Consider the following 26,979-nt stretch of genomic DNA (forward strand, 5'->3'; position numbering starts at 1 on the left):
GAGCTGGGCCAGGTGATGGAGGGGAGCTTAGAGGGCTCATGAAGGAGGCCCTCATGAAGGAGAGCAAGCTGTTTCCACCCATCTCCGTGGTCTGCTTTTATGTCGGAGGCACAGACACTCCTAGAGAGGCATTCATGACCAGCAGCTCTACTAGAGCAGAGACCTGTACCCCTTGTCTCAAAGCTGGGATCATTACTGCCGCAGGGTGGATTCCACCCAGGACAGGTTACTTGTCCCTGAGAACAGAGCCTCCAAACTCTCTCCTTAAGGGGCAGAACTAGGCTAGGATACAAGCAGGTCCTGTGAAAGGAAAGGTGAACATTGCAAAATGCCAGTTGGATAAAATAAAGTGTTTGGGAAGACGTTAACAGGGATGGTATCTCTCCTTACCTCCTCTTCTGAGCATATGAATCTCCAGTTGTCTTGGGACGTGCAGGCCCCGGTATGACAGTGGTTGTGTTTACGCTGGCAGCTGTGCAGTAACCCAGTGGGACTTGTTCATTATTTGCTGCCAGGAATCAGCAGCAACATTTACTGAAAAAGGCAATGTAAGCCCAGCAAAGACCTCAGCTGTGTCATGATCTCCGTATAACAGCGCCAGGCACAATCCTGCACCTCCCAGAAGCGTGCCCAGCTGCCTCTGTCCCAGCGGGGCTCAGCAGACCAGCCTCAGGCTGTGGGCTTGGGGGCACAGAAGTGGGACGACTGAGGGACAGCCACACGTCTGCGACACCTGCAAGTATAGCCTTTTCCTCTCCCTAGAGATCTGAGGTCCTGGAAACCTCTTGCTGAGGCAGAAACTTGTTTGTCTGCACGGGTGCTTGCTTTCCTGTCTCCCTGGTGATTGCATTTGCTGAATGTTTGCAACAGGCTCGTGTGTACCATGTGCTGCAACACGATGAGCAAAGGGGAATGTGGAGCAGGGTCCCATGGCTCCCACAGAGCAGCAGAGTGCTCTCAGGCAGGGTCCTGAAGCATGGCATGCTGTATGCTGCACTGCCCTGCTCATTTTGCATAGCAAATTGTCTTTCTGAGACATTCCCAGAGCCCTGGATGCATCTATCTTTTGGATTTTTCTCCAGGTTTTCTCAAATAGGTTTATATGGGGAGTGACGGTGGGTTTGTGCTTTTCAAATCAGGTTTATTTTAGTACTATCCTAAGGAATTTGCTCCAGTTCTTTGTCAGACATTTTACTCTGTTTTCTTCGTTTGAATTTAAATATTTTAGCCCCTCATAACTCCTCCTTCAAAACTAGTTCCACCTTCTCCATTTAATACATTAGTCTCATTTGTCATTGTTATATAATTGTAAATGCCTATTTTTGGTTATAAGACAGTACTAAGTAAGTTGTGTATATTTAAAAGAGTGTAAACCAAGTCACTCTCTAGTTGTTGGACTGCATCCATGACACAGTGCAATTAAACCCTGCTTCACTGTGGCTCATAATAGTATCTATCTTCCAGTTCCATTCTTTGAATAGATCAGCCTTTCTGGTACAATCCCGCTTTATTGTGCAAATCACATTGATCTTTTTAAATTCCTGCTGATAAAGTGCACACTTTTAATTCCTAGGTGTTTCTTTATGTTAATTACAGTATTGAAAAGCTCCCAGCATCCAAATTTACAAAGACAAATTTATTAGTGATTTGGTGAGCTGCCTTGGCCCTGGATCCAGAGATGGGTTCCTCTCCCACCGACCCCTGTGCAACACTAACACAGAGCATACCGTCTGTGCACTAATGCAGAGCTAAGCCCAGCTGTGCCAAGGCTCCTGGTTTCATCTTTGGTTTGATGGTGGGAGTAAGCTGTGTAAAGGAGGAACAGATTTTTGAGCAAAGTACTGTAAATTGGAAGCAAGCAATACCAGAAATGTCAGTATCCAGAAATTGCTGTCCAGCTGACACAAGACTTTCTCCAGCTGCTTTTACTGTTTGGGCTCTGATTCTGCTTTGGATACTCTTTATGCTTTCCTGTACAGTACCTATCTCTTGGTCTTGACTCCTGGTCAAAAAACTGCAAGAACTTGAAGGGTGGAATACACTGGTGCTAGCAGTGTCTGGTGTTGCTCAGTGAGCAGGCTGAGTCATGCCAATGCTGCACAGAGATGCACGCTGCGATCCCGTAACCTCCAGCCACTGCCCACTCATGGGATCAGACTCTCAGTTTTGAGGTGTCTGAAGGGGGAACAGTAAGCCTTCCACACCAGATGGCATCCTGCATTTGTAAACACTACTCTGTACTTCTTCACCACTCTTCTTTAACAAGTTGCACGGAGAAGTTGTGGTCGCTCCATCCCCGGAACTGATTAAGGCCAGGTTGGATGAGGCTTTGAGCAACCTGGTTTAGTGGAAGGTGTTCCTGCCCATGGCAGGTGGGTTGGAATTAGATGGTCTTTAAGGTCCCTTCCAACACAAACCATTCTATGAGTCTTCTAAAATATTTGCCATTCCCAAATGAACATTTAATTTGCGTTTCATACCCATAAAATCTCCCCACAGTGTTAATAAATAGTTGACAATGGTCCTCTTCCTTTGTGAGTTCTGTCCCTATTTAGAAATTTCCTTGCGCATGTATTCTTTTTAGTTACTAAGGGAACATGAATCTTAATAAAACTCAATCACATATTCCTTAAATAACAGCTGCCTTCATTTAACTATCTTATCAGCATTTTTTTTGGCTCTGCTCAAAATTCTCCTCCCCAAATGGGAGAGAAATAATTTATCCTGTATGCAGGCCTACTGTTTGGCAGAAAATCTTGTATTTTGTCCTGAATATGCGTATACCCCCTACCCTATTAATGTGAGTTACAAGTCAGTTGGGTACCTCCAGGTACATGATTTGTAGTTGATTTGCTTAAAGCAGGGACTGTTCTGAGCATATCTGGTACCAAGGACCACGAAGGGAATTTTCTTAACCCAGATGTGCCCATCAGAATCATAAATCTCCCCTAAAGTCTCTGATGGAGAGCTGTGGCTGGTGGAAGGAGCTTGGCCAGCCATGGCCTCTTAGCAGCCACAAAGCAGGGAAGCTCTGCCTGGTGTTTAAGTAAGACATAGCACTAAGGGGGTCTTGGTGCAGGGTTAGATTCTGTGTGCAATCGCAAATGACCAGACTACAGAAGCCCCAGTTGTCCCAGCACCAAGCTGGGATACACGGGTAGCACTTGAGAAGAGCACTCTGTGCTGGGGTTATTGGAGTCCCCGGCCCCATGCAGTGTACTTTCTGGAAGAAGCTGTAGCAGGGAGAGAAGGAGCCTGCAATATGGAGTCTGGTCTCTTTTATCTATTTGATCCCTGAGCTGTTTTCATGAAAGACTGAATTCTGACAAGTGTGGCGATAATTTCAGAAGGTATCGAGAAAGTCGCTGTGCTTTGTTTGGAAGTTTTAGGACAGCGTTGCTGAACGTTTCCTGTGGAACAGCAGCCGGTTCCCACTTAGACATTTTTGCTGGGCTCTTCATTGCAGTGTACAAAACTGAACTGCAAAAGGCTGCATGGACATCCAGGCCCCTGGCCCTTCTAGGATGGGAACACTTCTTTACTGGAAGGGTGACGGCACTGGAACAGGTTTTCCAGGGAGACTGTGGAGTCTACTTCACTGGAGATTTTCAAAACCCGCCTGGATGCCATCCTGTGCAATACGCTTTGGTGACCCTACCTGGCAGGGTGGGTTGGACTGGATGATCTGCAGAGGTCCCTTCCAACCTCGACCATTCTGTGATTCTGTGGAACAGGGGTAGTTTACCTCTGTACAGACCGTAGGGCACTGGGTCACTGCCTGGAAGCTGACAGCATCCAGGTCCTGGGACTCAAGAAAGTGAACAGAGAACGCTTCCAGCTTTCTCACCTCGCTGCTAATGCCCTTTATTTTATTTTATTTTATTTTATTTTATTTTATTTTATTTTGCTTTTGTGATATGATATTATTTTTAAAGCCTGCAAGCACTGTTCCTCTTGATTTTCTAGGAACTGCAGAAAAAGGAAAGTGAGCAGGTCCTCAGTATGAGTCAGAACCATGCCAAATGTGCTGTGGTGCGTAACTGGGTGCCTTGGCCTTGGAACTGGGCTCTGCCTTTTCCTTTCCTGCTGATTGTTGCTCCCAGATGGAGACAGTATTGCTGCCTGGAACGTGTGTGAATGGGAGGGTGGTGGTGCTTTTGGCTGTTTCCTGATGTCTTCCAGGGGGACTCTTTGGTGCAATCTCTAAGAGCACTCAGGCTGCAGGATGGTTGATGCAAGGGTACGTCAGTGCAGATGTTCTCCTGGGTGAACGGACCTAATGCTGCTCTGACAAGAGACACTGAGAACTTGTAGTTGCTAACTTCAAAGGTGCCTCGTGGTGCTTTCCTATGACTGCTAGTGACTGGGGGCCTTTTAACCTCTTTTGCTGTCTTTGTCCCTAGCCCAAGAAAGCTGGACCCTGGAGATCCTTGTGCAGTGACGTGGCTGTTTGGACACAGCCTGCTCCTGCTCCTGCTGCAATAGCGATGCTAGTGCCCTCACGCAGCTGCAGTGAGGTAGGTGCCCTCCCAGGACTCGGTCACTTCTAGGCCTGGTGCAAAACCAAAGGCAGTCACTGGTACACGGGACAGCAGCTGGACACGTCCCTCAGTAGGAGGGGCAAACTCTAAACTTGTGCCCACCTTTGGAGATTTTCAAGACCAGACTAGATAAAGCCCTGAGAAGCTTACTGTGACTTGACAGCTGAGGTCCTTCTCAGCCTACATTTTCCTACAATTCAGGGCAACTGGTCCAAAAGGGTCTTGCAGCACTGGGCTTGGCAGTTGAGCAGCCTCTCCAGAGGATTGCTGGGGGTTTATGACCAGAGTGGCAAGCTCTACACCAGTGGCCTGAGGTGCCCACCCACCCTATTCCTTTGTGTCCCCGAAGAGTGACATTGCTGTGGAAGTGCTTCCTGAGCTTGCTAGAAAACCAGGGATCCACTTGTGAACTTCTGCCTTCAAAGGTGGTAAGGGAGATTTCCTTCTGAGAATTCCTCACTAGCATTTTCTACAAAGTGTCTCCTCCCTATATACAATTCCTTCCTCCTCCCCTATTGACTTTCTCCAGCTGCCAAAAGCAAAAAATAACCCCTCAAATTCTTTAGTTAAAGCAAAAATGACTCCTGGTGTTTAGGAGCCATGGTTGAATTTAAAATAACAGTAATTAAGAGAAGTTTCGCATGCGAAGTATTTGTTCAATTAAAAAAATATCTTCCCACATTTCCTGGCTGAAAACACATGCTTAATTCAGCCCCTAGCCATGAACGCCACTGTCCCCAGGCTTTTCTGCCAAATACCTGGTTGCTTGTCTGGCTGCATCAGCTTTCAGGTAGCTGCATTTCTAGCAACAGAGGGCTCTTCCCTGCCCTTTCCTGTCTGTAATTATTTAGCAGGATTGCTGAAGCCTGTGGCCAATTCCTCTTCCCTCACCATCTTTGCTTTTCCCTCCAGGAGCTCTTGACCTGTGCAAGAGTGAATCCCAGGCTCCTCAGCTCAGCTTAGCAGTGCCAGTGGCTATGGAGTGACCTGTGTGCAGGTGGTGCTCGGGGCGTGTGGGCACAGCAGGAGGCTGGAGCTTGCTGCCTGAGCCTAAATGCCCCCTGTCCACGCACTCCTTGCAGCCAGAGTGCCTCACCTCTGCCATGAATGATGCATCGACAATGGATTATGAACTCCTGTCCCCCTCCTTGGTCGAGCACCCGGCCAGCACTGCGGGCATGGATGCTGAGCAAAAAACCGTCTTTGCCTTTGTCATCTTCCTCCTGGTCTTCTTGGTGATGCTGATGGTGCGCTGCTTCCGCATCCTGCTGGACCCCTACAGCCGCATGCCTGCCTCCTCCTGGACTGACCACAAGGAGGGGTTGGAGAGGGGCCAGTTCGATTATGCCTTGGTGTAGAGGGCAGGGATGGGGCGAGCCTGGGTGCTCTGTGTGCCTCCCATCCCAGCTGGCCCCGGCCCCGGCCCCCCCTTCCTCTGTGGTGTTGCCCCGGGCCAGCAGGGATGCTCAGAGCAGGGAGGTGAGGTCGGGCTCTTGTCTGGGGTGGGTTTTCTAGGGGTTTCTCTCTTTTCTAAGCACTTTTCAGTTCTCTTCGCAGTCTGCAGCACTCTTGGCGAGATGTGTTGGAGGGGTGATCTGACTCCCCATGGTCCTTGCTGCCTGCCGTGCCCCTGGGCAGTGTTGCGTGCTGCAGTGAGGGGCAGGAGCCGATGGGATGGGGCACGGGGGACCTGCCCTCAGACACAGCCCACAGAGCTCCTGGTCTGGGTGGCTCTGCCTGGTGCCAGGCCAGAACTTTGACCCCCCCCACCTCCTCCTGCCTCTCACCTTGCCCTCGTCCGTGTCCTCTGGGGAGTGCTGACCATGGTCCAGTGTGTGTGTGTGCGTGTGTCCCTGTAGCTGAGCTTTGTCCGTGAGGTGGTTTGTAGGCACCTGACCCAAGTGCTGGCTTTGTTCCTCTCTGTGTGGCAGCCCCAAGTGCCCCTCACAAGGAAGGGGCGGGTGGAGACCCCGTGTGCAGCCCCCTTTTGGCATCCAGCCCTGCAGCCTGCTCTCTGCTTTACACCGTAGTGACCTGTCCCTGCCGAATTGTGAAAACGATCTGAGCAAGGCGCAATCCTGCAGCCACTTGCAGACTTTCCTGGGTGGCCCTGCTGGGATCGAAAGTCCCTCACAACACTTGGGAGATGCCCTTCAGCCAGCCCAGGCCTGGCAGTACCTTGCAGTACCCCCACTCTGGGAAGTCCCTGCTCCAGCAGGATCTGGGCAGCCTTCTGGTGTCGGGGTGTGCTGGGATGGCGGGCCCTTCCCTGGCCATCCTGCGCCGAGGTAGCAGAAGGGCTCTGTAAGTAGCTGAGGGGAAAATAAGGCTGTGCTCCCACCCCTCTGTGGGATCCATACCTTTTGAGTAGGGGTGCTGCAGCTAGTCACAGGGCTGGCTAGCAAAAGCTGTGGTGGGTTATGGTGTGGGACAGTAAGAGGGTTTGTACGAAGGGATTTGAGCCCATGGGGGAGAACTTCCTTGTGCACCGTGGAAATAAAGCTGCACTGTGCTAACCCCACACAGCATTTCCTCCGCTCTGTGATGCGTCCCATCGGGCTCTCAGAGGAGTACTGCTGCTCCCCCAGCAGGGGTGGGCTGCCCCGTCTGTATCTGTCTGAGCCGAGACCCACATCTCTCAGCACAAGCTGGAGCTGGTCCACAGGGGATGGGTGCCACGTGGGACGGGAACCTCCCTACCGGGCCATGGTGCTGTGGGTGCCCCATACTTGGGGACATGTTCTCTTGGGGACATGCAGAAGGTGCTTCTTAGCCAGTGTGACCAGCGTGGCTGGTCAAGGAAAGTCCCACCCTGGTCACGTCCCCTGTGGGGCCTGTGGGCTGTGCCTGGCCATGTCTCCTGCAGCACCCTGGGTCTGTGAGACGAACACCCTGCACAGGCACAGCAGGCAGCAGCCTGGTGGGTTCTGCTGCATCCCCCAGAACCTTCTGGGTGTGTGGGTGCACGTCACCCCTGGGGAGTCCCTGGGGCCACACGAGCACTGGCACGGGGGAAGGAGGGACTGCTGCGTGTTGCAAAGAAGCAAAGGCTCAGGGACTGGTTTGGGTGCTACATGTCCCTGGGCCTGGGAATGAGTTCTCCCCATGGCTGTGTCAGGAGGGGCAGAGGGAAATGGCAAGTTACAGCTCCATAATACTCTGATAGGAAAAATCACTGGGAGCTTTCTGTCATGGGGATGGCCGTGATAGTGCAGGGACATTGGTGTTAAGGTTAGCATCACGCAGGCAGCAAAGAAAGAGTGGCTGACAGGACATGGGTACCAGGTCCAGTGCTTTGGCACCACTCTCCCCACTACCCAACACAAGACTAATACCACTCAACTGGTGCCAAGCCTGGCAGGCCAGGCAGCCGTTTAGGGGGACTGTTTGCAGCTATCTGATCTCAGTGGGAGCATCTTTTCTTCTGCTTAACTGTCCCCCCACCCAGCGGTGCCCCTGCTCTCCCGTCACCCAGGGAGGTGATGGGCTTCCTCGCAGTCCTTGGGATGCTGTGCCCTCTTGTGGCACATGGCTCCGCAGCTGAAAGTGCATCTCTGGCTCTGCGAGGGAGGCTGAAAACCAGAACGTCAGCCTGGAAGTAGGAGTTTGAGCTGAACTCAACCAGCTGGACCCTGGCTCTGGGACATACGGCCGAAAACCTGAACACACAGCATGTCACATTCACTGCACAGTCGAGACAACCTTTGCGTTGCATGACCTCAGCACAAGCACCGTTCAGCACGTGTACGTTTATGCACACCCATGTACACCCCCACAGCCCTGCACAGCTCCACCAACATTCTTACACATGCCTGCACCCACACATCCACCTCCAGGATACAGCTACAGCCCCACACCTCCTCACATAAACCCCCTTGCACATATACCGACACAAAGGCCACCCTACCCATTCAACTTCCCTCCTGCATGACCCACCACATGTCTGTAGGCTCTAACTCTTCCCCTCTCCTTCTAGTCTCCTGCATGCCCTCTATCTCCTCTCCAGACCTCTGCCAGAGGTCTGGTCTCCAGGCGCAGACCTCTGGCATCATTCTCCTTTCCCTCTGGGAGCAAGAGCAAAGGATCAGGTAAGATTGTTAATGTGTCTGTCCTGCCTCCCTCAGCTATCTTCTGCTCTGAGGCTTTTGGAGGGACCTCCAAAGCCCCTACGGGTACCCAGGGGTGCTGAATTATGCAAGGGTAGAAGAGCTGGGTGAGGCTGAGAGTACAGAAGAGAAACCAGCAGAGGGGCATAGTGCTGCCACCAACCACGGCCGTGCCCAGACTAAGAGGAAGACTCAGAACAACGTAACCCAAAATAATTTTATTGTTGCAGTTGCTTCTGATACAAAAAGGAATTCCACAAAGAGCCATCTCTCTCTGCAGGACAAGGGGGGCACAGGTTTCAGTTTCAATGCTTCCCAGAAACATCCAGCAAGAAATGTCAATACAAAAAACACCACACCAGAGAGGAATGAAGGAAACCTTGAGCTTTTTCATTTGATAGTTTTGGCTCAAAACACACACACAAACCCATCTCTGCTAATTTATTATTATTAAAGTTTTTTTTTTTTAAAAAAAAGCACCTGTTGGAAAAAGAAAATCAAAACAAAAAATAATAATAATAATAAAAAAAACCAAAACAAAACAAACAAAAAAAATTTCAAACATCAGGCCACCCATCCTGTCACGAGCTCTGGAACTCTTGCAAAACCAGAGTCTGGAGCTGCATTATACAAAAGAGTTTTCAAGTTTGACATTAGCCCAAATACAGTATACATACACTTCCCCCACCCCATGTGGTGGCAGCGTACCAGGAAAAAACAATCCCCCTCCTCGCAAGTACCAAAAAAGCTACAGGAATATGCACTCCTCACAACAACAAGCAATCATAACTTTGGTGGTTAAACATAAATACGGAAGGGTGGATGGATACAGTGCACTCACGTTGATGATTCAATACCAGCACCAGCTTCTGAAAGCACCTTAGATTTGTCGATCAGGTAGTTTTGTGTGTTACCAGAGTGAATTAGCACCTTTCTTTCTTTTGCTGATGCACAGCGTCGATGCAGAACTGAAAACAGATTCATACAAAACTAGGAAATGGCATTGCAAAGACCAGCTGTGGGAAGAACACTCTTGAGGGAGGAAGAAAAGCCCACCTGGACAGAACAGTCTGGACAGACTAGTTGAGGCAGCAGGGAGACCTTAATTTTCTTAATTCATGTTTTCCAGACTCTTTTTAGTGCATTTCCTTTGTCTGCATTAACCAAAGGCTGCGTATTTCAGTTGCTATGCTGGACTGACCAAGATGTATGTAATAACCAGAAGGGAGTGACTTCCAGTCCCCATTTTCAGAAGTGCTCCTGACTCAGGGGAATCTGGTTGTAACCACTGGTGTCACGGAGATGTGGGAGCTCAGAGTCAAAGGCTGTTTGGAAAATGAAAGCCTCACTGTCCCTGCCTCTCTCTCTCCCTGCCAGGCTGCAGAGCCCACCCACCCTCATCTTGCTCCTTATGGTAGGATGTTTTTTTACAGGATTTTCAAACATTCTCATCAGTGATGGCCAGCAAACCTGCCTCTGCAGAGTGCTCTCAAATTCTCCATCCCTCTGGCAAGGGAAGGATCCAGATGCTCTGAACCAGACTCATGACATTTCTCCTGCCAGTTTAGTTTGTTCAACCACATTCAACAGTGCAATTATTTGTCTTCCTCCAGAGCTCCTCCTCACTTATATAAGGACACACTAACCCATGGACTTGCTAGAGCTCTGGAAAAACCCTTCCAACTCCGGTCTTTGGAGGGAGTGCACATGTTCAGCACACTGTAGTGCGCTGAACCCTATGTTCCCTACAGGATCTTTCCTCTCTGTGGTCTGGCTGCTTCATGATGTGAGGTTAGCAATCTGAACTGCCCCTTCACTCACCAGTGACCTTTTCAGTTTGACAGAGGAGCCTAAAAGGACCACAGGACATGGACAGGACAGAGAGAGAGAGACAGAGCAGCCATTGTAGGTATGGAAGGGTTTCTGCGGCTCCACAATGACAATGCAGAAGCAAAGAAGGAAAAAGAGCTGTTGGGAAATGCACTAACATCACACTGTGTTGTAGCTCCTTCCAAAGCTGCCCCCAGACCTCCTCCCATTTTTTTGGGCTGTGGGGTGCTATATGGCCTGTGACCATGAAGGACAGGCAGCTTCCCCGTGGTACTGCTCTTGCCAGCTCAGACCAACAGTATCTTGTTTAAAGGAGACAGGCAGGAGCTGAGCACAGGGAGGGTGTCCCTGCTAACAAGGTTGGAACCTTTGGCAAAGCTTTCATGAGATCTTTTGTGGTGTGGTTTGGTTTTGACCCAAGCAACCCATGAAGTGGAGAATCCCTGTGCAGCCCAGGCGAGCGCTGAGCCCAGAGGGACATTTCCCATCAGTTGTACAGTGCAGTGGGGGAGGTGGTGGCAGGGGGTGCAGCGAGAGAAAAGGCAGTTGTTTCCAGATGTGGATGGCAAGGCTAAGGATTGTACTGTCGGTATGGTGGGTGGGTCTCATGGCTGTTAGTAGAGCTGGAGCTCGAGCTTCATCCTCAGTGCTTGGCCCAGCTCCCCTGCTAAGTAGTTGAGGTGGTTCTTGGCCTCCAGTTTCTGCAGTTCCCTCTTGCGGTACAGGGGTACGCTCACGATTTCTAGCAAGTAGGTGCCAGGCACTATTTTCTTGCGGCCAAGGTGCAGGTAGCTGAGCCCCTCTTTTTGGTGGATGCGGAAGTAGCCATCCTCATTCCCATGGGAGATGAGGTACCGCACACGGTTCTCCAGGGGCTCCACAGCTGGCAGAAGCTCCAGGATGTGTTCCTTGTGAGCCAGGTCGGAGAGGTTCAGCGTCATGGACAGAGGAGCATCCACATCCATGCTGGCCAAGTTCACAGTGTGATCCTATGGAAGGAGCCAGACATGTTACTTACAGATAACAAGAAAAGCTCATGGCCTGGTAAAGAAAGACTTGATTTAGGAGTTTCTGCCTCATGGGCCACCCCAAGGCAGCTCAGAGAAGTGAATGCAACTTCTATGGTCCTTACTGTCCCCTAAGAGTTTTGTGGTTCTCTGTATCTCTGAGACAAAACCCGCAAGTCCACAGCCCTCATCTTCAGGGAAAGCTCCAATAAATCTATGTGCATTTTGCTCGAGGCCTGAAAATGCCTCCAAGTCCTATGTGTCCTGAGAAGGCCTGTGAACTTGGGCAAGCCGTTGACAGAGGCCAAAGCTTCCTTTCAAGGAAGAACCCGTATTTAGACTGACAGGTCCAGTCTGGAGTCGAACACTAAGCACTGATAGTCCCCTATGGCCCTATTGGACCTGTTGCCCTATCAGCTCCTCTTGCAAGGGAACGTGTGCCTTATTTCTAGGTTGCATGCATCTCCAGCCATTTGTGGCCAAACCATGCAAGTGTGTGTCACTTAGAGTGTCCTGACCCTCCTCTGATATATTGTGAACGGTCTTCCATTTCTGCAGGAACTCTGGATTTGGTTGTCTCCATAAACACCCAAGCACTCAGTGAAGGCAGGTACAGAGAGAGCTGGCATCTCTGCCTCAGACTGAGACAACCCCACAGGAATGGACACACTGCATGGGATCCACTACAGACAGCCATCCACCGAGTGACTCAGCTCTTGTCTTGCTCCACTCCATCCAGGATGACATAAATTTTTTACCTGGTGCCTCTCAGTGCCATTGATGCTGCGTCGCTGGCGACCCCTCTTGGGGTAGCCATTTATCTTGCACTCATAGCAGGTCTCAGGGGAGAGCAGATTGTCTTCATCCTCTTCCTGGGGGGCAGGAAGGTAGGTACCTTTCCCAAAACCCAAGCCAGAAATACAGTGTCTGGTGGCAGAAGAGCAGAGAGACCCATCTCAGATTCATGCTTCAGGAAAGAAATCTTACCATTGCCCTCACAGATTCTTCGTGTGGCACCCAAACAAACACAGGGGATTCATGTCTTGCATGGTTTGTGCAGTGTCTTGTGTGCAGTACGTGCCTGGGGGAGATCAGGCCACATCTTATTTAATAAGGCAGTAGGTTTAATCTGTTTGCACCCTGGATTAGATTGCACCTGTGGCAACACTGCAAAACATGCATCCCACACCTCATGTCCTTGGCTGCCAGTCTCAGGGACCTGAGCTACAAATTGTGGTGGAGTTCGGGCACCATCACCTGGTACCTGGTTACCTGCAACCCCTACAGAGAGCAGGAGGGACCTCTTAAAAGTGACTTAGAGCACAGGAGAGAAGTGTGAGATTGCTCTCTGTCAGTAGAGAGCACTCAAGCACTCTGCTTCACAAAGTGAAGCTGGGCTGGGCTGGAACAGCATCTGACACACAGCTGCACTTAAGGATTCATAATGCTGAAAGCTGGTCACTCACAGACAGCGAGTCCTGGGGCAGGAGGTGGAACTGCATAGTGCTGAGGGTCCTTGCAAGGAAGCAGTTCCAGGTTCTGGATCCACCTGAGTCTAAAGGCATCCAAGGCTACAGAAATGGCTCAAGAACCAGACTGGAGATGAGCTGGGGTGAGAACCAGTTACCAGTCTTGCTGATTAAGCTGGGCCAAGGTGGGTGAGTCCTAGCCTCTGAACATCACTCTAGATGCACTTTAAATGTGCTTTATCCAGAGATGCTTAAACAAAGTCTAAGAATTCCCTGCAGCAGAGTCAGCTCAGGAGATTCCCTCTCAGGGAACTGGCCCTGACACAACAGTCAGAGCTCCCTCCCTTTTTTCTGTTTTTGCTATTACCTCCAAGGTAATCCAACACCCAACATTAACCTGAGCTCCTGTGGGTTATGTGTGGCTGGCCAGGCCTGTCTGTCTACTAGCTCGGGAGTATATGTGAAGGTGTGTGAGTGTGTGCAATCTGCTTTGTACAAGTAAGGCCTGTGGGGATCTGGTGTGGAAATTTAGGCAAAAAGATACAGAGGGGTGGGCTTGGTGCTGTCACAACAGCAAGCACGAGTGGGTACATTCCCATGTTAATGTGCCCCCAGAAGTGTGCCTGGCATCTTCCTAATGGAAAAGATACCAGGTGCCCCAACACTGACCTGCTGGCTGCTCTCTTACCCTTGTCCTGCTCGGAAGTAGCCTCCAGGACATCCACAGAGATAGCCTCCGTCTGTGTTGGAGCAGCCGTAACTGCAGGGGCTGCCACCTGCTGAGCATTCATCCACATCCTGGCACCCCCCGAAGGCCTGGTCAAAATCGAAGCCGGATGGACAGACACACTTGAAGCTTCCCAGAGTGTTGTAGCAGGAGGCAGAGCCACAGGCAGTGGGGCTGGAACACTCATTTTCATCTGCACCCAAAGACAGCAGAACTAGTTAGAAACTCAGTGGAAGAGCATTGCCTTCATTCCCCTTCAATATAGAGAGCTGCTGGCATCAAAAGCAGTGGGAGCTCAGAGACTGGGGCAGGGCAAGAGCAGCAATTCTGGGTGAAGGCATGGCCTGCTTCTGGGGCAGGGCAGGAACTGCAGTGCTGGATTTGCAGAGATGAACCCAGAACCCACCCTCAGAGATGGTCAGGGTGGCTGGAGAGAGACTCAAAGCTAAGGCTCTTTCCCACACCCTACAGCTCCAGTATCCAAGAGCCCTCATCCCACACTCACCCACGCACTGATTCCACTGGTAGTGCTGCACGTAGCCCTGGGGACAGCCACAGCGGTAGCCTCCGAGCACATTCTGGCAGCCATGCTGGCACCGATGGTTTCCATCACACTCATCCACATCTGCAGCAATGTAACACAACAGACAGCAGTGAGATAAATCCCTGTCCTGTGGGCAGCACCAGGCGCACAGGGACCATGTGCATGTGGTACATGCTTGGGACTCAGCATCCATCAGGGTGTGCATGTAGGTGGGTGGTTCTTCTGCCTAATTATAGCTCTGCGGCTTGGACTTGAATAAAACCCTCAGTCCCAAGGTCCATGTACATCCCCTTGTAGCTTCTGCTTGGATATTTTTTGCTTTACGGCCTTTTGGTCTGCCTGGACTATTATCAGTTTGTTCTGCCTCATGCTGCCTGCGTTGAACACAGACTTTCCTTTAGCTTAGCACTTGGTGTTTTTTTGGGGGGCATGAGGTCTCTCATAGTGAGACACAGGTCAAATCCTTTCCTGGATTTCTGGGCTCCCACAGTAAGGAGTGAACCCTTCTTGGCTGGGCAGAGCTACCCTAGAGACTGTGAGTGAACTAGGAACTCTTCCACATGGAACACGTTTCTGTCAAAGTTCCAGAGACAAAGACCCACCTTCACAGTTGACACCAGAGCTGTCCAAGGAGAATCCTTTCTGACACTCACAGTTGTAGCTCCCTGGGGTGTTCAGACACTGTCCTTTGGCTCCACACAGAGAGGGCTGAGCTGTGCACTCATTATTGTCTGCAAAACACCGGCAGCTGCCTGTAAGTCCAGCCCCTAGGATAGTGCAGCTTTATGGACAGCTGCTTGGCATCTTGGTACTTAGCTAAACCTCCGTAACAGAGACAAGTCAGATGCACAGTACCAGGCTGGCTGGAGAGGGGCAGGGAAGTCTCTGATGAGGTTGAAGCTAACCCCCCGGGCACACTTGTGGTGCTGCACAGCATAGCAGTGAATGCTTCTACTCACCAATGCAGGATGAGTGGTGCTGAGTGAAGCCTGGGGGACATTTGCAGTTGAATCCTCCAATAATGTTCACACACAGGAACTGGCAGTTGTGCTGCTTGGTGGAACATTCATCCAAGTCTGAAGTAACAAGCATAAGAACATGCGTCTCAGTTTATTTTACTGAGATAGCTGATCTTTGGTGTCTGAGTCAATGATACCCACATATACATGGTGGTTCTGGGCACATACAGTGGTCCTGGGCAGATCAGGAACTGACACAGACCAGCCTCAGAACAGCACACACAAAGTTCTTGCATGAGAATCACAAGTCCAGGTAGCCTCTCCCCACCTCGACTACCTTGACTTCCGATTGCATACAGACATATTTGGGAGCCAGATTTTTCTCTGTCTCTCCTGTAAGCCCCAAATCCCAGACCCTCCCAGACTCTCGGACCACCTTACTTGCAGCCCGATATATCAGCACTGGGAAAGGTGGGCAAAGCCCCAGCCTGGCAGATGGCAGCACAAGGAGGAGCCCTTATGGTGACTCTGAGATGCCCGACCCACTTGTAGGATACACACTGGATCAAGGCTCCAGGAACTCAGCACAGCTCGCAATATACTGTGCAATCTGTAGGAAGGGGCAAGGAGTATATTTTTCCTGATGAGACATATCTAGTGTTTGTAGAGGGATGAAATCAGTTCAGGAGGGTCCAGTAGGGCACCTTTCTCCTTCCCTAGTCTTGTCCTGTGTCTGAACAAAAGGACCTGACTGGTCTGTCACATTTAATCAGCTCTTGCAGTCTCCAAGTTGTCAGAGATGAGACAGGATCTCTGCTGCATCCTTCTCCTGGGTGAATACCTTTGCAGATCTTCCCATCTTCTTGTAGAATATACCCTCGGGGACATGAGCACTGGTAGCTGCCCTCTGTGTTCTTGCAGATGAAGTTACATGGCTTAGGGGACTGGTTACATTCATCCAGATCTGGATTTGAGAGACACAAGACAGAGCATTCACAGGCTGTGCTGTTGAATGGGGTCCCCAGACAAATGCATCTTTTGCATGGGGTCCCCACTCCCTGCCCCAGACAAATGCATCTTTTCCACTCTCCAGGAAGCAGGTGAGCAGAGGAGCAGAGACAGAGGCATTGAGGGAGCATCCCTGTTGGAGCCAGCACAATAAATCTATGAGATCTCCTAAGGAAAAGGGCTGAATCACCTCCCTGCTCAGACATATGATGTGGTGTGACCTGGTGTACCTGAGTGACATCTTGCCCAGTTCCCTCCTGGCTGAGGAGACGGGTGTATGCTCCTCTTGAGTGCTAGGAACATCAGGGATGGGGTCAGGCCCCTATTTCTGGGCGCTGTCACCTCTGCCCTGCAGGGAGTGGCAGCAATGGGCTCTGAAAACGGCCCATAACTTCGAGCAAGGCTGGATGGCACAGAGCTGGAGAAAGGTCCCAGATGTTCAGAGAAGAATCCTGGCCCAGTGCTCAAGGTCGTATCTACCCTTCACACACAGCTTAGTTTCTGGGAGCTGAGACCTCTTTTCCACTCTGTACCTAGGACACTGCTGCTGGCATGGTCCTGAACACCATCTCAATACTGGAAGTGTGGCACATCCTCCTCCTCCTCCTCATTTCCTATTCCTATTTCCTATCGTTTCCCAGAGACCTGCAGCTATGATTCCAGGGGTGCCTTTTATGTCAACATCTGGATTCCCTAAGTGGCATTCAGGCTGGCTGGAGCCTGTTGGTCTGCCAGTGAAAGGTCTGGCTGCTCACAAACCTTCATCTCTGGATCTCTTCACACACCCACCCCCTGCACCCCCATGTCCCTGTGACCCCTGCAGTCAGTGGGAGAAAATAAGGACCCTGGGTTTTAAAGAGTTAAACAGCAGGGAGGGATGACTTTGATGTATTGCCATACAATAGGACAAAGTCTGCAGAGCCCTGCCATCTATACACAGGGCAGTAGGGACAGAGGTGGAGACCAGGACCCAGGTGGGGGCTACAGGACCCTCTCTGCATGCTGAAAAGCAGGGGAAGAGGGAGGCCTGCCAAGGCCAAGGGCTGTACAGAGAAATTACAGTCATAGAATGGTCAAGGTTGGAAGGGACCTCTGCAGATCTAGTCCAACCCCCTGCCAGGCAGGGTCACTTAGAGCACGTTGCACAGGATGGCATCCAGGAGGGTTTTGAATATCTCCAGAGGAGACTCCACAGCCTCCCTGGGCAACCTGTTCCAGTGCTCTGTCACCCTCCCGGGAAAGAATGGGTTTCCTTCTTCTGACTTACCCACACAGGCTGTGCCTGTGATGTCTGCGGTGTAGCCCAGCCTGCAGTGGCAGCGGAAGGAACCGATGCTGTTGATGCACTGCCCATTCTTGCAGAGGTTGGGCAGTACCTTGCACTCATCGATGTCTGTGAGAGGGAGAGAAGGACCCGTTACTGCCAATGTTGCCTTGGGCCCCATGCTCCTGTGACTACGCTCTGCCAGGGCAACTCAGGCCCTCCCTGAGAGCCAGAGATTACATGCAGGGAATTGTAAATAATGTCACAGAGGCATCTTGTCTGCTCCCGGCACTGTGTAGACCTGTCCCAGACAGTTTCCAGTGGAATTCTGCTTGTACCCACATCTCTGCTTTCTCTTCTCTGCACTAAATTTGCTTTGGCCCCCAGCTCACCTCTCCCATCAGTAGAGTACCCTGGACCATGAGGACACATTTTCTTGTACTGGGCAGTTCCAGGAAGGGGGCAGAGCTCACACTGGGGGCCCCAACTGCGCCCACTGTTGCAGCAGCACTCAGATTTGGTGACCAGGTTGCGGTTGGTGGAGGACATCTGGCACATGGTTTGCAGCACTTCGGTGAAGCAGAATCCCTGGCGGGTGTCTGGATAGAGAGAGTGGGGAGACAAGTACAGGATGTGAGACAATGTCTGCACCAAGGATAACGGAGCAACCTGACCCGCCTGTGTCAATTCCAGCATGGAGCTAGGGTGCTTTGGACAATGTGAAAGGCAAAGCTGATGCCCCAGCAACCCGTCTTCTGGGGCAACCCAGGCCATTCCCTGCACGCTGGGACCTGGGTGTCCAGGCTAGTCCCTGACTCTACCCTTTCCAAGAGTCCTTTCACAGACTTTATCATCTCTTGTACTCAGAAACACTCTCTGGCACTGCTTGAAATTGCAGCCTGACCCGAGGATGGCAGCTCCCACTTTCTGGGATAGATGAAGTGATTCAACATTTTCAAATATTCACTTGGGCAAATTCCCCTCCGATATCCTGAAGCACCTGAAAAGCGACACCTGCTACTAACAAGAGACTGCTCAAGACCCACCAGGACATGGTAGTTACCGATACACTCTGTGCCAGAGGGGCTGACTTCAAAGCCTTCATTGCAATCACAGCGGTAACTTCCCACTGTGTTGATGCAGCGGCCGTTGGGGCAGATTCCAGGCTTGGTGCGACATTCGTTCTCATCTAGGAAGGAAGGAGCCATAAAGAGCTGCAGTGAGGCCCAGGACAAACTGCAGCTTTCCATGAGTTCCCATGCTAGCACTCAGTTTGAAAATCCCTCACACAATCCCTGAGGAACACTCCCACATTCTCAGACAGCTGAGAAACACATTCATTTTCCTTGGACCTCCCCCAAAGCAGGGCGGCTGAGTGCCCAGCCCTGGTTTGCACATTCTCCACCTGCAAGTGGCCAAGCTGCCAGACCAGGAGTGGATATGGGCACAACACGCATTCCGTTTGTACCTAATACTGTACAGGTCTGGGTTAGCCAGCACTGGCCCTTCCAAAAGCAGCTCAGTGCAAAGAGGCTTGACACAGACATGGAAAAAATCAGGAGAAAGGACACTAGGTGCAGTGTGTCATCCTGTGCTGGAACACATGGGTCCACTGATGAGCAGAGATTTGGGTGTGCAGGCATCTAATAAAACAAGAACTTCTGACCCATGAGGTACCCCAGAACGGACTTGTTTGACAGGATATCAATGAAGGCTACAGGTCTCCACCTAGGATGGTCTACAGCTCCACTGGGAAACCCTCCCAGCCTGGTCCTTGGTACCTGTGCAGCCATCTCCGTCAGGCCTGCGTTGCATTCCTGGTGGGCAGATGCACATGAAGGTGCCAATGAGATTCTTGCACAGCATTCCTCGAGACTCACAGTCGTGCAGACCCTCTACACACTCATCCAGATCTGCAAGGGAGAACTTCATGAGACCGTGTTCATCCTTCATCCTTCCAGATCTACACCACTGTGGGGGCACCTAAAGACCGAGTGCTCACATCTGCAGTGCTCTGTCAATCCCTACTGCCTTGGTCAAGGCTGGCTGGCACACAGCACAGACACCAGGGTAGATGTGAGAGTGAACACAAGCCAAGAGACACCAGCCCAGAAGTCCTGCCTTCTCTCTGTACAGCACCAGAGACAGGCTAAGGGCCAGGCTCTTGGGAGCGTGTGGGACCCAAATGGGCCCAGATGGCTGCAGGAGGGGTATTTTACCTCTGCACATCCTTCTGTCTTCTCGGAGGGCGTATCCAGATGGACAAGTGCACTCGTAGGAGCCAAAGGTGTTGATGCAGCGGAAGGCACAGAGCAGGGGATTCAGTGCACATTCGTTAATATCTGGGAGGCAGGAGAGAGGGGAGAGCTTGACTCTGTGCTCTGAATGGGATCAGCTGGACAGTAATGTCAGTGGACCTCCCCAGGAAGACTCTCTGCCTGTGCAGGCATCTCAGGAGAACTTTCTGGGCTTCACCAAGGCTTCGTGTCATGGTCTGCTCTTGCAGAAGGACAGACGCGTGGTGTCTGAGCAACTGCGATGGAGACAGGACCTTGGTGAGGCAGCTCCTGCCTTCAGGTAGGCCTCCAGCACTCACCCTGGGCTCTGGTCTCAGAGGAAGCCAAAGGGGACCAGCTGTGATGTACATGGAGGTAGGGACTAGCCAGGCTGACCTGACTGCTGCTCACTCACCCAGGCGGTGACGAAGTGGGGACATGAACACAGCCTAGATATGGCTGTGATTTTCTGGGTACCCAATTGGTACCCAGTTCGTGTACAGGTGGCTACGGAGGCAGGTGGATGAAGGACCCTGTGGGAATCACTGCCACTGTTGGGGCTAGGCACAGATTTAGCAAAGAGAATAAGGCACTTGCTGGCCCCAGAGAGTCTGTAGAAGTGTGAGAATTATGGAAAAGAGGCAGGGGACTGCAAGGACCATCAGGGAAGAATAAAAACCTTGTAAAGGACAAAAGAGACTCCCCAGATATCTGCTTCACACTTTTCTATGTGACATTAACCCCCAACAACCCAAGACAAGAAGACCACAGCTGCAGCGTGTCCCAGGAGAGCTAAGAAGACTCGTTACATCAGCCCTACATGTCCACCATTCTTCACTGGCTGGGGATTTCCCAGGTAAAATACCCATCTTGTGTGAGAGAGAAAGCAAAAAACATGTCAGCGATCCCTGCCAGTTTGGCTGTGAGAAACATTCTCCCAGGCCTCAGCCAGACTGGCTCCTAAAGTTTGAGCAAAACCCATCATTTGGAAGGAAGCTGGAGCAGGAAACCCATGGGCTCCTCACGGAAAGTTCAAACTCTTCAGCTCTTCCCTTACATCTCCCAGCCAGGATGGAGTAATGTAACATGACTTCGGTAAGTGAAAGACTTCAGAGTCCAAATCTGGCTGGGAGAGTGTTATCCAAGCTAAGGGATAGTGGAAGAAAGGAACGTGTTTACTTGGTTTCTCCCACCTCTCACCCCACAGCAGTGTTACCTTCACATGTCATCATGGGACCTGGCTCAAAGCCCTCGTCACAAGCACACTCGAAGCCTCCCACCACGTTGGTGCAGGTACCATTCCCACAAGGGTTGCCAATGGAGCATTCGTCTGTATCTGAAGGAAGCCAGGACTGTGTTAAGCGGATGAGTTACATAGGAAAGATGCAGGCAGAGCATTCAAAAAGGCCCAGCAAAGTCAGGAGCCAGGGTTAAAAAAGGAAGGGGCAGGGGAGAAGTAAATTCAAAAATCTTTCTTTTCACACGTGAGCATGCTCACAGACTTTAACATCAGGAGGATAAATGCAAGAGGGAGTGGTGCTTCCCACTCAGACCCTTACCTACACAATTGACTCCTGTGTAATCCAGGTTGTACCCAAAGGGGCACTCGCAGCGGAAGGAGCCGTCAGTGTTAATGCAGGCCCCGTTTATGCAGACACCCAGGTTCTCTGAGCATTCATTCACATCTAGAGGGGAAACCAAGGCAACAAAACCTCATGTGAGCGCGTGGCCAGAAACATCTCTGTCTTCTCCAGGGCTGGTGAGCAGAGACAATGGGCTTGGGAGGGCACCCAGTCCTACATCCCTCCCTTGCTGCCACTGGGATGCAACCCTACTCTCCAGATAGCCTAAGTTTGGTTGCTTCTACGCTGATGTCCTTCACACCCACAGGACACATTTCTTCTCATCCCTAGATCAGATCTTACCTTCTCGGGTGTCACCTGGGCCTGGGATGGCTCCATGACCATAAGGACACAGCTCCTGGAAGGCAACTGGAATAAAGTAGAAAAGTGAGATATGCTTAGACACGCTTACATCCTCAGAGCTGTATGGGAAACACGTATGCCCATCTTGCATCTGGAAGCACTGAGATACTTTTGCCTTATCTAAAGTTCCACGAAGAAACAAGAGCATATCCAAAACAGAACTAAGCAATCCATTTCCCAATAACCTTACTATGGTTGCTGGAGGCTCAGGGAATATTGCAGTCTAGTAAGGGCTACTAGGTTTCAAAGCAGTACTCCCGAGATGAAGGAGCCCTCTCTGCTGGACAGCTCTCATTGCAGGTTGTCTGGCCTAACCTGCACACTTTCCCCATACTGCTCACGTTGAAGGCACACACAGACACATCTCCCATGGAGCTGGGGCTCAGCACTCCTACCATTCCCTTCCTGTGGGCACAGCTCACACGGGTCTCCCCAGCCTTCTCCTGGCATCTTGCTGCAGCAACACCGAGCCTTGGTGGTGTTGAAGGCCTTCGGGACAGAACACTTCCCATTGTCAAAACGAGTGAAGCAGAAGCTCTGGCGAGTGTCTGTGGAAGGACAGTGAGATGCACAGGTCATTGCAGACATCCAGTGGTTATGCCATCCTCCCCTTTCTCTTTCAGTATGAGGAAGGTCCTCTTCTGGACGCTTGTGTCCAGGATGGCTCTAGAGGCAGGCAGTGCTGCTGCAGAGGAAGGGAGCAGCCCACACACCCCTAAATTTTGGCTCAGAGACACCAAGTTGTCTTGGAGCTGTGCATAAACTGGTGGCAAACCAGGATATTTTATTATCATGCCTCTCTTCCTTTCCTCCCTCTCCCCTCAACACTTTCTGTCTTGAGCACACCCCTAAGGGGGCACAGCAGGCAGCAATAGCGCTGTGCCAGCTCCTGACTCTATCTGTGGTGTTTGTGTTCCATAGAATCATTCAGGTTGGAAAAGACCTCTGAGATCATCTAGTCCAACCATCCCCCTACCACCAACATTGCCCACTAAACCATGTCCCCAGGTACCACATCTACCCTCTTCTTAAAACACCTGCAAGGATGGTGACTCCACCACCTCCCTGGGCAACCTACTCCAATGCCTAACCACTCTTTCTGAGAAGAAATTTTTCATAATATCCAACCTGAACCTCCCCTGGCGCAACTTGAGGCCATTCCCTCTTGTCCTAATGTTTACCATGTCCTGTACTTCCTCACCATCCTGCAGGCAGAGCCACACTCACCAAAGCACCGTCGTCCGTTATCAGACAGCACAAAGCCAGGAGGGCAGACACACTGGAAGCTGCCAGGAGTATTGGTGCACGTCCCGAAGAGGCAGATGTTGGGCTCCTCCTCACATTCGTTGATATCTGGGACCATTGCAGATGCATTACTTACAGAGCAGCCAAAGGTCACTCCTTTGCTCATTGCATTAAAAGCAGGTGAAGTCGGGATGTTTGGGGAGCTCTGTTGCTCACAGGTCATCACCCCTCTTGGGGACAGAAAGCCTGGCCTTACCCTTTAACCCACCTTCAGGGCAAATGGGACAATTGAAGAGGTCAGGGTACAGCAAAACCACTGACCCTCTCCCGTCCTGGCAGCAGGCCTTGCCTTGCTCTGTGCCCAATTGCTTTCAAGAGGATATTTGGGGGTGGTGATGCATGCCCCAGGCCACCCAGGAAGAATATGGTTGCTCTGAGAATAGCCCAAGGTGACCACATGCTGTGCTAAGAATGGAGGAGGCAGAGAGCCAACATTACCGATGCAGTTGTCGTTCTGTACTTCATACCCAGGGGGGCAAATACAGCGGAAGGAGCCCTCCAGGTTCTGGCAGGTGCCGGGGGAGCAGGTCCCAGGCAGGCTCACGCACTCATTGATGTCTGCAGAGGAGGGGAAATAAGCAATGGCAGTGTCTGTGCTCAGGTCTGAGAATTCAGGTGGAGGGTACCTTTTCTGCAGTGTGGTGGACATAAGTAACCAGGGTACAACGTGCCTGTCTGTCCCTGCAGCCCCAGGGGCTGCACAAGCACAGGGACCATCTCAAGCAAAGCCAGTCCTGCCTTGCAGGGTAGTTCTTAAGGTATTGCTGGTACGACTCTGCATGCTTTAGGAGCACGGACAAGACAATGTTTGCCCTCTCTGTCTGCAGGTCTCAGCTGGTTGAAAGGCACTAGCATGACTGTTCCTGGCATTGCTGGAACAGAGATGCAGGTGTAGTGGGGTCCAATCCAGTTTTCCATTGGCAGTCAAATGACGATGCTTTGACTTGACAGGACTTGGGGCAGACCAAGTCTACCACTTTAGGTAGACCAGCTTGGGGACCAGGTCTCTTAGCACTACACCGTGCCAGCCATGCCAGCATACGGCATAACTCACTGAGAAGGACTAGCCTGCTCCCCGTACACTCACCTACACAGTTCTTCCCGTCAGGGGTCCGGTCATAACCCTCTTGGCACAGGCACTGGAAGGAGCCGATGCTATTGATGCACTGACCATTTCGACATACCTGCCCCACCAGGGAGGAACACTCATCAATGTCTGTGGGAGGGAAATGACAAGAAAAGTGGGAAGAGATATGCACAGCGTGAGTGTCAGTGTACCACCTTCACCAGCCCCTTATTTCTGACTGGTAACACATCCAACTACCCCCATAGCCACTGACAGGTAACCCTCAGCCATCACTCTTATAACAGCTGCCATGTGGCACCCAGAGTCACCCCCTGCATGCCACTGTGTGACACCCAGGGAGTGCCCCTCAGCTCTTGCCAGATGACACCAATCATCCCGTTACCCGTGTGGTCGGGACTGCGTGTAACTCACCCATGCAGTCATTGTTGTGTGTTAGCTCAAAGCCAGGGAAGCAAAGGCAGTTGTAGGAGCCAACCGTGTTCTTGCAGGTCCCATTTCCACAGGGTTGCCGGTCACATTCATCAATATCTGCAGGGAAAAGGACACAGATGATTGAGGGGCGATGTGAGCTGAGAGACACTGTCTTGGATGTGCAGACAGGGTCCAGAGAGCTGCACACGTCTATGGATTTGCAAGGCCAGCCTAGGATTAAGAGGACACAGAGGCCATGTCCTTGGCTGTCCTTGGCACTACCCAGCAGATGCTGGGGAGAGCTCACGTCCATCCCGATATCGTGATTCACTCAAAAGGCCATTGCAGGGCTGGGGCAGTCACACTGACCCATGCACATGGTCTGCTCCCCGGTGGCCTTGAAGCCGTTATGACAGATGCAGATGTAGCTGCCCTCGGTGTCAACGCAGTCCCCATGGCTGCAGACATTGGGAATCTCCTGGCATTCATTGCGACCTAAAACAAAGCAAAGTGGGCACCAGTGAGCAGAAGGGATGGACCAAATGGGAGAAGTCAAGGTGCTAACCTTTTGCAGACCCCTGCTTGCTGTGTTTGTGAGCAACAGCGCAGCAGAATGGGATCTGAGTTTTCTGAGAGATGGCTCTTCAAAGAGAAGAAGCAAGAGGATTTTTTGATCTGCAATCTCTAAAAAAGTAAGTTTCATTAAAGCAAATGGCCTGAGCTGCCAAACTAAAGCTGTAATTCACAGAGATCCTTTTTCACCGCCAGGGGCCCACAGTCCCTTGGAATTATTCTAAAAGTGTAGGCATCCCATAATCACAGCACAGGTCCCCAAGCTTGACAAAAGACCAGGAACCAGTGCATGGGTCTGGCATATCCTTCGTCCTGTCCTTCCTTGGGTCCACACAGGGTGGTCTGCAAAGCCAGATGAATAGCCTAGGGGAGTCAGCACCTCCCACACGTGCCTTTAGAATAGGTAGCAAACAGCTCCCATCTTACCCACGCAGGCTCCGCTCGGCGACAGCTTGTATCCAGTTGAGCATTCGCACCTGTAACTGCCGGGGATGTTGATGCAGTCAGCATTGCGCTGGCAGAGGTTCTCCCCACTGCTGCATTCATCAATGTCTGCGGGAGGAGAGAAGTGCACACCTTGACTGTGCAGAGTGCCAACAACTCACCAGGCATTATCCTGGTAGGGCTGGAGAGGCTAATTGGAATCTACTGAATTTTTACCCTTGGTTTGTTCCAAGAAGTCTCATCATTTTTCTATTGTTTTGCAATAAAATAATGCATCTTAGGTATAATTCAACTCTTTTAAACAATAGCATTTACAAACACTAAAAAAAAAACAAAAACAAACCAAACAAAAGAAAACAAACAAACAAACCCCACTAAAACCAGAGGAGGAGAAAACCAGAAAGGAACATTCACAAAAATCAGCATTTTTTTTGTTCAAGATTTGACGTAGAAAAGTCAAATAATTTCAAGAAGGCTGAGAACGTGTGGATTCTATCTATGTCTGGCTGACAGCGCTGACCCTGATGCCCCATGAGCTGGGGAGATGCTAGTGCTACGTTGAGCCCCCCCACCCCCGTAGGCACCCTTGGCAGCACTGTCCTGGCTGCTCTGTTACCTTCACAGATGAGCAGGATGTTGTTGTAGCTGAATCCAATGGGGCACTCGCATCGGAAGCTGCCAATTTGATTGATGCAGACACCATTCGTGCAGATAGCAGGGATCTCACTGCACTCATCGATATCTAGACACAGATAACATTTGTCATCAAACTAGGAAGGCACAAAGGAAGAAAGCACCCCCCACAACTGGAATACTATTGCCCTTGTTCATTCTAGAAAGAAGATTTATCAGGGAAAGGCCACCAGGCAACCAGTGGAGCAACTCTTGCAGGATTAGTACTGGATCCTGCAGATAGTGCCAGGCTAGGACTGCTCTGCAGAATTCTGCCTACCCAACAGAGCCACACAAGACTGTAAGTCACAGGAGCCATAGGATTGCTGGCAGAGCCTGCACAGCACACGCTGGGAGGGATCCTACTCAGGACATCCACCTTGCTTTCTCCGAGTATACCGCTGCAGTAACATAGACACTAGCTCAGGCTGTGATACCAGGCTGGAACTGGGAAGATCAGGGAGGCCACTGAAACACTGAGATGGCTTGAGGGGCCCTGACTCTTATCTCTGTGTTCAGTACAATTCACCACCAGGCCTGCCAGCCCTGCAGTCCCACACAAGTGACTGACACGTTCTGTAGCATGGCCCATGCTTCTGAACTCTTGCTTCCTTGGAGTGGAAGATGAAGTCATCTCCCTCCTTTTCATTCTCTTGGGGTCAGGTTGGCAATGCCATGACCAGGTGAAGCAATGATTAATTAATCTGGTGTCTCACAAGCTTCCATCTTTCAGGACTGCAGAACTTCCACAGACACTCCGCAAATTCCATA

The 26,979-nt window shown here is 51.1% G+C and overlaps 2 protein-coding genes across 8 annotated transcripts in view; one reads left to right on the forward strand and one right to left on the reverse strand.

The window, feature by feature from the left end:
- Nucleotides 1-7,062, forward strand: part of CTXN1 (cortexin 1) — a 35,997-nt gene extending 28,935 nt beyond the window's left edge. For 2 of the 5 annotated variants that reach the window (XM_066984008.1, XM_066984010.1), the window contains 2 exons: nt 4,404-4,517; nt 5,454-7,062. In XM_066984008.1, coding sequence (XP_066840109.1) covers nt 5,645-5,899 — 255 coding nt within the window. In that variant the 5' untranslated portion in view covers nt 4,404-4,517; nt 5,454-5,644 and the 3' untranslated portion in view covers nt 5,900-7,062. Of the gene's footprint in view, nt 1-595; nt 740-4,007; nt 4,033-4,403; nt 4,518-5,453 lie in introns of those variants that run through there. The other 3 variants (XM_013195172.3, XM_066984009.1, XM_048077763.2) reach the window with 3 other exon arrangements.
- Nucleotides 7,063-8,850: 1,788 nt separating this feature from the next.
- The window catches only part of FBN3 (fibrillin 3), a 117,077-nt gene continuing 98,948 nt past the window's right edge, over nt 8,851-26,979 (reverse strand). For all 3 annotated transcript variants that reach the window (XM_013195275.3, XM_066984007.1, XM_013195276.3), the window contains 23 exons: nt 26,153-26,278; nt 25,519-25,644; nt 24,889-25,014; nt 24,520-24,636; nt 24,109-24,237; nt 23,460-23,579; nt 22,944-23,069; nt 22,112-22,264; nt 21,657-21,722; nt 21,291-21,416; nt 20,948-21,067; nt 19,675-19,797; nt 19,237-19,368; nt 18,519-18,644; nt 17,848-18,054; nt 17,459-17,584; nt 16,025-16,147; nt 15,184-15,300; nt 14,827-14,955; nt 14,186-14,305; nt 13,642-13,873; nt 12,243-12,411; nt 8,851-11,466 (listed from right to left, as the gene is read on the reverse strand). In XM_013195275.3, the coding sequence (XP_013050729.2) occupies nt 11,092-11,466; nt 12,243-12,411; nt 13,642-13,873; nt 14,186-14,305; nt 14,827-14,955; nt 15,184-15,300; nt 16,025-16,147; nt 17,459-17,584; nt 17,848-18,054; nt 18,519-18,644; nt 19,237-19,368; nt 19,675-19,797; nt 20,948-21,067; nt 21,291-21,416; nt 21,657-21,722; nt 22,112-22,264; nt 22,944-23,069; nt 23,460-23,579; nt 24,109-24,237; nt 24,520-24,636; nt 24,889-25,014; nt 25,519-25,644; nt 26,153-26,278 (3,314 nt within the window). In that variant the 3' untranslated portion in view covers nt 8,851-11,091. The remainder of the gene's footprint in view (nt 11,467-12,242; nt 12,412-13,641; nt 13,874-14,185; nt 14,306-14,826; nt 14,956-15,183; nt 15,301-16,024; nt 16,148-17,458; nt 17,585-17,847; nt 18,055-18,518; nt 18,645-19,236; nt 19,369-19,674; nt 19,798-20,947; nt 21,068-21,290; nt 21,417-21,656; nt 21,723-22,111; nt 22,265-22,943; nt 23,070-23,459; nt 23,580-24,108; nt 24,238-24,519; nt 24,637-24,888; nt 25,015-25,518; nt 25,645-26,152; nt 26,279-26,979) is intronic.

This window comes from Anser cygnoides, chromosome 27 (assembly GCF_040182565.1).
Source record: "Anser cygnoides isolate HZ-2024a breed goose chromosome 27, Taihu_goose_T2T_genome, whole genome shotgun sequence".
Lineage (NCBI taxonomy): Eukaryota > Metazoa > Chordata > Aves > Anseriformes > Anatidae > Anser > Anser cygnoides.